We start from the raw sequence: 11,664 nt of genomic DNA on the forward strand, positions 1-11,664 counted from the left end.
GTGCAAGTCGAGGACAGGTTTTTAAAGGGGCAGAACCCCAGGAGTCGCTCACTGTTTGGGGAGTGGGCTTTGCTTGCGTGGGGCGCAATGAGGCAAGGGGACACTTCTGTGTGTTTGCTTACAGGTCAAGGTGGAGAACCAGTATGACTTCCAAGACATTGCCAGTGTGGTGGCCCTCACCAAAACCTACGCCACTTCAGAGCCCTTTATTGATGCCAAATATGACGTCCGCATCCAGAAGATTGGCAACAACTACAAGGCCTACATGTGAGCTTGGGGCTGGGCCTGCTGCTGCTTGCCTTTCTCTACACCCTTTGAGATGCTGCCCTGTGATTCCCGCCCCCCACCCCCCGCTTGCCTTCTCAGTGCCAGAGTATAGAGAGGGTGTGGTGCACTCCATCAACCCCAGGACAGACAGGTGCCCACAGTGATCCCTCTGTGGCATGTCACGAGTCAGTGGAGGTGCTGCTGGGCATTCTTCCGTATTCCTGTGGGTGGAGAAACAAAACCATTTCTCCCTACAGTCATTGCCTTGTCCCTTTGCCTCCCTGCTACTATCAAGTTTTTCTCTGCAACCTTCCTGACACTAACAGTGCCTTCTCTCCCATGGCAGGAGAACCTCCGTCTCGGGGAACTGGAAAACCAACACAGGCTCTGCCATGCTGGAGCAAATAGCCATGTCGGACAGGTAAGTGGCAAAGCATCAGAGATGGGGCTCTGATTTGGGTGGAAATGACCGGGAACAATTTTTGCCCAAAGATGGAAACTTACTGGAAGAATGAGAAACCAAGACAGTAAACTTTTTAATACAGAGTGGAAATCATTTATTGAATATTTGCAAAATTATTGTAAACAGATTAAATCATGAGCAGGATTGATGTAAAAACGTGCAGTGGTATAAAATACATATTGATTACAGTGGTACCTCGGGTTAAGAACTTAATTCATTCTGGAGGTCTGTTCTTAACCTGAAACTGTTCTTAACCTGAAGCAGCACTTTAGCTAATGGGGCCTCCTGCTGCCGCCACGCCGCCAGAGCACGATTTCTGTTCTCATCCTGAAGCAAAGTACTTAACCCGAGGTAATATTTCTGGGTTAGCGGAGTCTGTAACCTGAAGCGTATGTAACCCGAGGTACCACTGTATATGGGATAAAGAAGAATTTGGTTCAGTTTGGAAATGCAGCATAAGTATTATAACCATAGGGAACCACAGAAAGAGGGGGAGGGAAGTCAAAACATGGTATATATAATAATTTGTATTTTTGTCTTTATTTGTTCTTTGCAAAATGAAAATCATAAATAAAATTATATTAAAAACGAAAATGACTGGGAACTGAATGGGAGTGGATTACATCCAGGGTCTGGCAAAGAGGAGGGCTTCCTGTCTAAAAATTGCCAGAGCTAAAGGTAATGAGACAGAGGCTCTCACTTGCTCCCCCTCACGGGCTCAGAGTCACCGCTGCTCTCTTCCCCTCCCCTGACCCCCGGATTCACCAACAGGTACAAGCTATGGGTGGACACTTGCTCAGAAATCTTTGGTGGTTTGGACATCTGTGCTGTGGAGGCTCTGCATGGGAAGGATGGACGGGACCATATCATTGAGGTGAGGCGCTGGGCACCTGGGCATCTGGGCACCTGCACCTGCCTGTGCATGGTTCTCGCCCCCACTTGCCCTAAATATGAATCAGCTTGCAAATTGCTTTTTAAAGGAAGCCTATTGATTAATTGAAGACTTTTGAGTGAGCAATCTACCTTTTGTCTGTTATTTGTAACCAACGCAAATGAACTTCAGACCTTTGGTGTGTAGGCCTTACCAGAGATCCAGGGTGGCATTGTGGATAGGCTGCCACAGACCATAGAATCGTAGAATTGCAGAGAGTTGGGAGGGACCATGAGGGTCATCTAGTCCAACCCCTGCAATGCCGGATTTGTTTGGCCAACATGGGGCTCAAACCCATGACCCCGAGATGAAGAGCCTCGTGCTCTGCCAGCTGAAAGGCCCTGCTCCAAATCCCTGCGAAGCTGCGAAGCTGGGCTGCGGCCTCTGGCCTATTCCTGCCTTTACCAGACCTCATCAGGTTCTTGTGAGTTAAAGGAGGCTGGCTCCACGCAGCCTGGCCTGAGCTCCACAGATGTTGCCGGGGATAAAACTGCAACCCCTAAAATGCATGTTTTGGAGATATTACCTACTCACAGTTTGAAACTACCATTCATTCTTAGAATGAAAGACCTTTTTTGTTCTTCATTTGCTACTGCATAAACACACAAGAACCAAAATAGCTCCCCATAGACTAAGATGTCCTTAATTTGCTGCCTGCCCCCCAAAAATTTGTTTTATGTTAAAAATGCATTCATTGAATAAAATGGGACCACACAAATGAAAGCTTGAGCTGTTTAATCTGCTGATTAAATCTATTGAAGGTAGCAGGTCTTGTTTTTTACCCCATGTGGTTAAACCTGTGCTTAATGTGCTGTCCTGCTTTGGAGAGATCCTGCTGCACATTGAGAAAACCCGTTCAGCTGCCCAGTCCATTGGATGCCATTGCGGCCGCATCCATCCTTGAGAATGACAAGAGGCGGTGCTTCCCTCACTCTGCCCCACACTGCCTTTCCCATGTGCCTTCAGGTCCGGGGGGGGGGGGGGGGGCACTTGCGCCCTCTAAAGGCGACAAAGTGCTAAAAGTCAGCGGGACCACAGTGGATCCCAGCCAGCGACTTCTTGGCTTCCTGGATCAGGCTGCATTTTTGAGTCACCACCCGTTGCCTCATGCGGTTCTGTTAATACTACTGCTTAGCGCTTTTATACATATTTTCTCAGTAATCCTTTCCTCAAATATCCTGTAATGTGGCTTATCATCACGATCTCCAGACTTGGAGGGAGGGATAGTGTGTGTGTGTGGCAAGGCCCCTTCAGACGCGTGATTTGAACTGGGAACCTTTTGTTTTCAGCACAGCCTCTTTGCTACTGTGCCGTGCTAAGCCTGGCTGTATTTGACATCCCTTGATTTCTTATTTCCTGATTGTCTCCATCTACATGTTTGGCTTTGAGCCTTGGGAAACCCCATTGTCTGTGTGCTGGGTGTATCTTACATAACTCATTTAAAACAGGGATGGGGAGCCTGTACTATTGGACTCCAGATCCCATCAGCTCCAACCCAACATGGCCCATGGTGAGGAATGATGGAAGTTGTAGTCCAGCAATGCCTGGAGGGATGAGATTCCCCACCCCTGACCTTTTGCAAAAGACCCTCCTGCTTCCCCACTCAGCCTGATTTGGGAAAGGAGATCACCACCTGCTCTTTCTCCTTCTTATCTCAGGTTGTGGGATCCTCCATGCCGTTAATTGGAGACCACCAGGATGAAGACAAGCACCTGATAGTGGAGCTGGTGCTGACACGCATGGCACAGGCCATCCCTCGCACACCTGTGCCCTCACCTGTGCGCTCAGCCTCAGGACAACATGCCCAGGTATTGCACCTCCTTTCTCTTCCCCTTTACGCTCCCTGAGATGAGGCTTTCACTGCACAATCCCCAGGCATCTCTTACCAGAAGTAACTTTCATGAACTTCTGCAGAGTTGCTTTTAGGTGAAGTGGGGATAGGATTGCAGCTTTCACCTCATCACCACAACTGTGTGTGTCCGTATATGGAATGATTATTCATCACTTCCTCAAAAGCAAAGGAGAAGGGACCATAGGCAGAGAGATGGCAGAGCAGGGGACTGTGCGGAAGTGTGTTTTCACTCATGGCTGTGGTTACCTTGGGGCTCTGGCCTGGGGTCTCTGTGTTGTAGCTCCGTGGAACAGCCCAGTGCATGTGCCACTGCTTGCAAGGCCCCGACATCTTCCCAAGTCAAAAGGTTGCTGGGTCAAGATGACGTGGCGCTCAGGATATGGAGACCCCAGAGACGCGTTGCCAGTCAGAGCTGACATTCACAGTCACAAACTGTCCTGCTGGATCTGACCAAGAGTCCACCTGGCCCAGTGTCCTGATTCCAGCCTTGGACAGCCAGATGCCTCGGGGAAGCTTACAAGTGGAGTCAGAAGCAGCATCCTCAGCACCTGGTATCCAGAGATCATAGCTACCTCCAGAGGTTCTGTCAATGCACAGTGGCTCCTTGCTACTGGCAAACCTGTTTGCCTCTTCAAGTCCTCTCAGTTAGTCATTGGGTGTCTGCACACACACAGCATGAGCACGTGCATTTGGCACTCAATGCAGGTGCCTTTTGGGGGTGCTGTACACATCATCCCTTCGTCACCCCATTTCCCTGCTATTTTGCTTTGCGTCAAGAATGCACTTCTCAAGCGCTTCCTGCCTATGTAAGCCCACACAGAGAGAGCGCTTTCTCAGGGCGCCTCCAGCTGGGACAGTACTACTGATGCTGGAGGGCTGCGCAGCTCCCCGCACCATGTTTAACTTGTCTATGAATGAAATAGGCAAAGCAGGAAGTGGTAAACTTATCTGCCTCTGTATACTGAAAAATATCTTCGGTGCATCAGGAAAGCAATGCTTTCAAAAGACTGGGAGTTTGTTTGTTTGTTTTTGTTTTAAAAAACAAGGTGTGTGGAAACACTAAACAAGAGGAGGGGAATAGAGCGCACTGTTGCACACTAGTTGGAAATATGCCCACCTTTGTGTGCAGACAACATGGAAGTCACTGTTGCTTTAGATAACATTATCGCACACAGGAGTGCACAACTGCAAACTGCTGTGTTCAAAAGTGCCATGTGAAGAAACAAAAGTCCTGTGCTTTTCAAAGGTTAGGTGTGTACACAACCTTTGTCACCCTATTGAGTGAGGGGGACTCAAGTAGCTGAGAAGCACTGCTTGGCTGCAGGATGGGGGCGCTGGCGTGGAGAGCACCAGATGCTGATGAACTCTAGCTCTTCTCGGCCCCTGTCTTCATGCCCAATGGTTGGGGACGAGGCAGTTGTGGTCCTGGTTGCTCCATTCCTGCTGTAAATCCTTCCCTGGCTGAGCCATGTGGCCCCTCAGGCTCAGTGGAGTGCCTTAAGCTCTGCTCTTAGGAGAAGTGGAGAAAACCACGTCTTCCTCTCTGACTCTCCTCCACACTTTGTGACCAGCAAGTAGATGGTTGCTCCACCTCAGTCTTTCCCAACTTGGTGCTCTCCAGGTGTTGCCCAGCATCAGCCAGCGTGGCCAGGGTTCAAGGGCACTGGGAGGTGTAGTCCCAACAATGTTGGGCAGGCAAAGGGCAGTGCTGTGGCACCATTCTGGGGAGAGGCTGTTCTGACTCCATAGAAGAGCAGCTTCTTCATATTTTACATAAACAAGAGAGAGGGGAAAGGTGTCTCCCTTGGCTCCTTCCCTGATTATGGGATGTTCTGTGTTCTGCTCCACTTGCTGATGGGGGCCTACCCAGGAGATCCAATGGAGCAGAAGTCCCATGGGACCCACCTGCCCATGTCTCTTTTCTTGATGTGCTTGGTCAGGTGGGCATCCCCAGACGGTGCTGGGCGTGAGCAGCCCCATGGACATGCTAGGGAAGGATTCACAGCCAGGAACAAGACTAAGACCACAGTGGCAGTGGTGGGAGCTGTCATCTTCACAATGTTGGGAGGCCATCAGGCTCCTCCAGCCCTGCTTGAGAAGCTTGCCTCTGTTGGGCAGGTGATGATTGGCGAAATACACATGGAGAATGGCACCAGCTGAGCCAGAAGGTATGGAAATGTCCAGCCTCTGAGATAAGAAGATGGGAGTGTGGTTCTGACCATTCCCTGCCATTAATCTTTCACTTTGGTTCTGTCCTCAGGCTCAGCCAGCTCCAGCTGGGCAGCGACAAGGCCCTCCAGCCCAGCAGAGACCCCCGCCACAGGGTAAGGACCCAACATCAAGAAGGCCAGGGAACTGGGGCTCACACGAGGGTGCAGAAGGGCTCATAAGTCTGGAGCTGGGGGGAGAGGCTTAGAATCCTAGAATCGTAGAGCTGGAGGGACCCCGGGGGTCGTCTCATCCAACCCCCTGCAAGAACCCCCCCCCCCCAGGGAGTCTGCTTCACTTGGGAAGTTGTGGGCTCTCCTTCCCAGAAGCCTTCTGTGTGTGCATAATCACTGGGTTGGGATTTCTGAGGACCTATTTCAGTTGTGACAGGTTTCTTCTCTCTCCTTCTCTCTCCTGCCAGGAGGCCCGCAGCACCCGCCTCCGGGCTCCCAGCGCCCTCCTTCTCAGCAGCGCCCTCCCCCGCAAGGCCAGCAGCTCTCGGGCCTCTCCCCTCAGCCAGGGGGCCCCCCAATGGGCCAGCGCCTGCCCAGCCCCACCACCCACCAGCCTCCGCCGCAGGCACAGCAGCGCCCGGCGGGGCAACGCCAGCCCGGCCCGGGGGCCCAGCAGCCTCGCCAGCAGGGCCCGCCGTCCGCACCACAGTCCCCCCAGCCCCAGAGGGGTCCGAGCCCCAGCGGAGGCGGGCAGCAGCCGTGGCAACAAGGGTCCCCTCAGCAGCAGCAGCAGCAGCAGCGGCCTGGGGGAGCAGGCCCACCCAAGGCAGCCTCCGGGGGGCCCCCAGGGCCACAGCAGCAGCAGCCGCCGCCGCCACAACAGCGCCCCCCAGCGGCTGGAGGTCAACCACGGCAACATCCACGGCAGGGCAGCCAGGGGGGCCCACCTCAGCAGCGCCCTCCGGGGGCAGGAGCACAGCAGCAGCGCCCAGCACCTCCCACAACCCAGCAGCCAAGGCCTAGCACTCAGGGGCAGGGCCCCGGGGGCCCCGGCCAACAAGGTGGCCGCCCTCCACCAAGCCAAGGCAAACCACAAGTGGCCCAGAAACCCAGCCAGGACCTGCCTCCCCCCCAGCCCCAGCTGAAGTAAGCGGTGGACTCTGGGGCTCCTTGGGGAGGGTGGGGAGGGCAGCTGGAAGCAGTCATGGCTCCTTGCCTGTGTTGCCGGCTTAGCTGGGGGGCAGCTGGGTGTGGTGACTTGGCAGGATGCTGGGGGGGGACAGTGGGGGCCAGCTTCTCAGGTGCTATGGGGTCTCAACAGAGCTGTGTGCACCTTGATGCCACCCTAATGCTGTGCAGAATGAGCTATACAAAGTAAGTGCATTTGCATATAGCTGCAGAATAGTTTCTGCTTTTGCCCTCTTACCAATGAATCTGAAATTCCTGGGTGGAGGGAGGGAATTGCACAAAGATGAGAGAGAATGGAGTGGCGGGGTGGGGGAGCTGGGAATGAAAGCTCACTTGCCCACAGGAAGCCCTTCCCAGCTACCCTCTCACAAGCCTCCAGGGCTCCTGGGTCCAGCATTTCTCCAAGCTTTCCTTTGCTATCAGTGAGAGCAAGGAAGCTCCAGATGGAAAGCCATCACACCCCTGAAACAGAACTGAGTTACTAGGTTCCCCTGTTCATGTAATCACCCTGCTAAAGAGCAACACTGCTTTCAAATAATGATTTGTTCAAAATGTGACATTTCAGAATTAACATTGTCCATGTTGAATTTCAGATTTTGCTTCTGAAAATCAACTTTAGAAAGCCAAGTGCATAGCTCAGGCCTGATGGAGTTTTAAGCTGTGGTGTTTGCATTAGGTTAAGTTAAAACCAGGGTAGGTGGGTGCTTTTCATGAACACTTGAGCTGCGCCCTCCACCCGAACTAAGGTGAAAGTGTTTGCCTGTTCAGAGTGAGGGAAGTACTGCCCTGGCTTTGTAATGACAATAGCTAAATTTGATTGGCTGTGTGGTGCCATCCATGGGCCTAGCTGGGGGGGAGGGGCAGCTGTCCCCCCTAAATCAAGCAAATAAATAAAAATACTTAACTGACCAATTGTGTCACAGATAACTCAGTTCTGCCCCTGCCCCAATAAATCCTGGGGGGTATGCCCGTGGTGTCATCACATAATCAGACTGTTACGGGACCCCAGGGATCACAAAAGATAAAAGAGGGGGAAGAGGCTGCTGGGACCAGGGCAGCAGACAAACCCAGAGAGCTGAGCACTTGGGGTTTCAGGGGACACCCCACCTCTCCGCCCCCTCCAGCCTGACTTCCTGCCAAAAATGTTTCCTTGCACATCTAGTGCATCCCTTAACAAAGCCAGCAGGCCTGGGGCTTCCTCTCACGTTTCTGAAGGCAACAGGTTCTACTTCAAATTGGAAAAGCTGCAAAAAACACACACACCTTGACCTGGAGAAGCCTTGCATCCGAATTAGAGGGATGCGCCTGAGAATTCACCTCCCTCAAAGGACTGCTTCGTTTCGCGGAGCCCGAGGCCATTCCCTGCTCTCTGCTTCCCCCTGCTGGACATGCCGTCCTTGGCCCTTGTAGTTTCGGGGGGGGCGGGAGGGGCGGGGGGCGCAGAGAACTGCATTCCCCCCCCCACGTGCCTCCTTCAGCGCGCGGTGCTTGTTTCCTTCACTCTCCCAGGGAGGAGGGGGGATGCTTCCCAAACGCAACCCCCCCGCCCTCTGTCTCTCTCCCTGCCCCTCACCCCCCACCCTGCATTTCTTGAAGACGCAAGTTTCTCTTGCCTGGCCTGATATTAATAGTGTGTTTCTCATCTCTCCGCCTCTCCTCCCCCTTTCCCCCTCCCCTCTTTCCTGCCCCCCACCCCTCCCCCGCTGCCCCGTAGCAAATCCCAGTCTCTGACCAATACCTTCCCCCTTGCAGAGGCGCCGGTGCCGCGGGGGAGCCTTAGTCAGGACGAAGTGCGAGCCGAGAGCATCCGCAGCCTCCGACAGAGCTTCGCCAGCCTCTTCTCCGACTGAGAGACTCCCCCCTCCACGCTGGGACCCCGGACCCCCCGCGCCCCCTGCCCCCCTCTCCCCTTCCTCGCTCCTGCAGCCCCCCACCCTCCCCCGCAGGAGCCGCAAGGGACGCACAAGCCCCTGCCATTTGTCCGTCTTGGGCCAGGGAGAATGGGGGGGCATGGGGGAGCCAGCGAGGGAGCCCTTGGCAAGAGAGGGGCGCCTGGCTCCCTGGCGCAGGTGAGGGGGGAGCTCCTGGCCGCTCCGAAGTAGCGCCCATGGCAGGAGCCAAACTGGCAGACCCCTGGGTACGTCTCTGGCTGGAAAGCCAGCCTGAAAGGTCACCATACCTGCCAGAATGGATCGGGGCCAAATGAATGGCAGGGCTTTGTGTGTCCAGTGATGCTTCTGACCGTGGAGTCATTGTTGAAAATAATTCTATACATCTCACAAGTCTATCGTCTGCAAAGCTGGATTCTGAAATATTTTCCCACCCCACCCTAAATCAATTTCAAGAGCTCCACTTTCCTGCAGAGGGAGCCTCCGATAAAAAAAAATTGCCAATGAATCCCCCACCCAAACCCAATTTGTCCCAGCTCCCTGTTTCACCAAACCAATTCTCTGTATGCTTTGCTGCCTCCTCCCCATGAAGAGGAGCCCACCCCCACAATTAATGCTTCCCAGCACACACCCTGGCAGTGCGCATCTCCCTGCCTGCATTCCCTGGAGTCCTCCTTGAAACCAAGGCTGGAGATTTCTCAAGTCCACGTCTCTTCTAACATGAATATGCAAACTCTGCCCGGCTCTCTTCTCCTGACCCCGATGCTGGTGGGGGGCGGGGGCGTCCCCAGAGCGGGGTCCATGGGAGAGGAGAGGGGTCTCCGGGGATCTCTGTACATAGCACGAGGGAGGGGACCCCTCCTGGGCCATGTCTGTGTTTGTGGCCACAAAGGTGTTTGTGTTGCTGTTTGTGAATAAGCCAACCTAGCGCCAATGCGCTCCCCTCCAACCCACCCAGTGTCCCTCTTGGTAGCTTCCCCAGCTGCCAACCACCACCACCTCGGCTACAGGTCCCCCCCCCTTTCACACAGACCCCTTAGCGATTGGCAGCCTCCCCCCACCTTCCTTCCCTTGGGAACAGTATACTTGGCAAGCCTTAAACCCGGTTTACCTACCTACCCCTCTCTACCCCTAATTGCAGTGTTCCCATGACTGTTGTGGTTTGAGGTCCACTTGTTGCCAGGGAGCTTCCAGGCAGTGGGCAGGACCAGCCGTGCTCTCCCTTCTGGTCGGAGCTGGATGCTGGCCTATGCTCTGATCCACTGCCCCTGTGGATCGGAGGGCCAGCCAGCCACCGATGGGGAGAGAGCGTCAAATCACAGCATGGTAGAGCTGGGCAGGCGCCAAGGGTCCTCTAGTCCAAGTCCCTGCAATGCAGGAATCTCAGCTAGATGGTCCCTGACAAGGAAGGAGAGCCGCCACTTCCCATGGGAGTCCAGATGTTTAGTAGGTTTCTCCTCACTTCTAACTCAAACCCAGATTTGTTAACCCCACTCCCCGCCTGGCCGTAGTCCCTCATCCCCACTCATGGATCCGACCTTCTCAGAGAACAGCCATACTACTGCCGCTGTAGCCAAGGGATGCTTTCGCCATCTTGGGTCAGTGGCTGAAAGACAAGCACCCATTGGACATTTGAGGGGGCGTTTTTTATTCAATGTTCAAAACCCAGAGCTTGATTCCTCCCACTCCCTATTTGTACATAAACTCAAGAGAGAAACTCCCCACTATATTTTTGTGATTCCCTTTTCCTCTAAAGTTGTGTCGCCTGCCCCCTGCCCCCCTTTGAAAAAAACACAACAAAACACTGGGGCGGGGAGAGGGAATGCCACTCAACGCGTGATGGTCTGGTAGCTGCAAAGTCGCGTGTCGTAGACGTGTTGTGACATGACGCTTTGAGCTGTGTTTGCAACCTATTGCCAGGGTTGGGGAGGGAGAAGACTAAAGGGGTGTCCAGGCAGCCCCTGCGTAATGCACCCCTTTTCTCTCCCTCAACCTCTTCTCCCCAGGCAGATGCTCCTTCTTCCCCACTCAAGGAATCTGGGGAGGGCAATTTAAAGTGCTAACTTGTTATATCTTTGTTATTTATTCTTGTCTGGAAAGTGCATCCCCTTTCCCACACTCTTCCCATGGGGATAGAGGCCTTTCCTATTGCTGTGATTCTGTCTCTGTGTGGATCAAAGTTTCAATGGATCAGTGGTGTAAAAGACAAAAATAAATATATTATATAAATATAAAAAAACAAACATCCTCAAACCTGCTGAAAAAATGCACACATTTTGTGGCTGGAAAGAAACCAATAGAAAGATATATATAAATATAAATATATATATATATATATTATGCAGAGAAAGAGAGTTATATATGTACCAAGATATTAAACTGGAGAAATGATAAGAAGAAATTTGTGTATTATTGGAGGTGTGGGACAAAGGGGCGAAAAGTACCTCTGGAATAAGAGATTCTGCCCTGTTTCCAGGGATGGCCCAAGGTGTTTTCAGTGACTGCAAATGGCACCCTCTGGTCGAAACCACCACACCATCCCACCTACCTACCTGCAGGGATGCCTGTCCACAGTTGTGTTCACATGCCATGAGCCAGAGCTTTTGGCTTGCCCTGGTTTACTGGGAGCAAGCCGTGTGCTGCTGCCCCCTGGCCAATGGCTGCCGCTCTGCTCCTTTCCTGGTGAGCGCAGGATAAGCAGGTTGCCTTGAACTCCTGTTGCCTCCAAAACGGGGGCTGCAGCCTGTTTCTCCCCAACAAGCCACACTCGCTACTCAATCTAAAGCTACGTTTTGTTATGGGTGAATGGAGCCTGTGTATCTGTTCTGATAGTTTAAAAATGTGTTTTTTTTTTTGAAAAATTAACAGATTGGATGTGGGTGTTTTAAAAAATCATTCTGTCTCTGAAAAAA

The 11,664-nt window shown here is 52.9% G+C and overlaps 1 protein-coding gene across 2 annotated transcripts in view; it reads left to right on the forward strand.

The window, feature by feature from the left end:
• The window catches only part of SYN1 (synapsin I), a 105,933-nt gene extending 94,795 nt beyond the window's left edge, over positions 1-11,138 (forward strand). The window contains exons 7-13 of one of the 2 annotated variants that reach the window (XM_083592183.1): positions 125-267; positions 614-688; positions 1,502-1,604; positions 3,320-3,469; positions 5,774-5,837; positions 6,143-6,821; positions 8,578-11,138. In XM_083592183.1, coding sequence (XP_083448309.1) covers positions 125-267; positions 614-688; positions 1,502-1,604; positions 3,320-3,469; positions 5,774-5,837; positions 6,143-6,821; positions 8,578-8,713 — 1,350 coding nt within the window. In that variant the 3' untranslated portion in view covers positions 8,714-11,138. The remainder of the gene's footprint in view (positions 1-124; positions 268-613; positions 689-1,501; positions 1,605-3,319; positions 3,470-5,773; positions 5,838-6,142; positions 6,822-8,577) is intronic. The other variant, XM_083592184.1, reaches the window with a different exon arrangement.
• The last annotated feature ends 526 nt before the right edge of the window (positions 11,139-11,664 follow it).

The sequence above is a fragment of the Podarcis filfolensis genome, assembly GCF_964270895.1.
Source record: "Podarcis filfolensis genome assembly, chromosome: 17".
Taxonomy (NCBI): Eukaryota; Metazoa; Chordata; class Lepidosauria; order Squamata; family Lacertidae; genus Podarcis; species Podarcis filfolensis.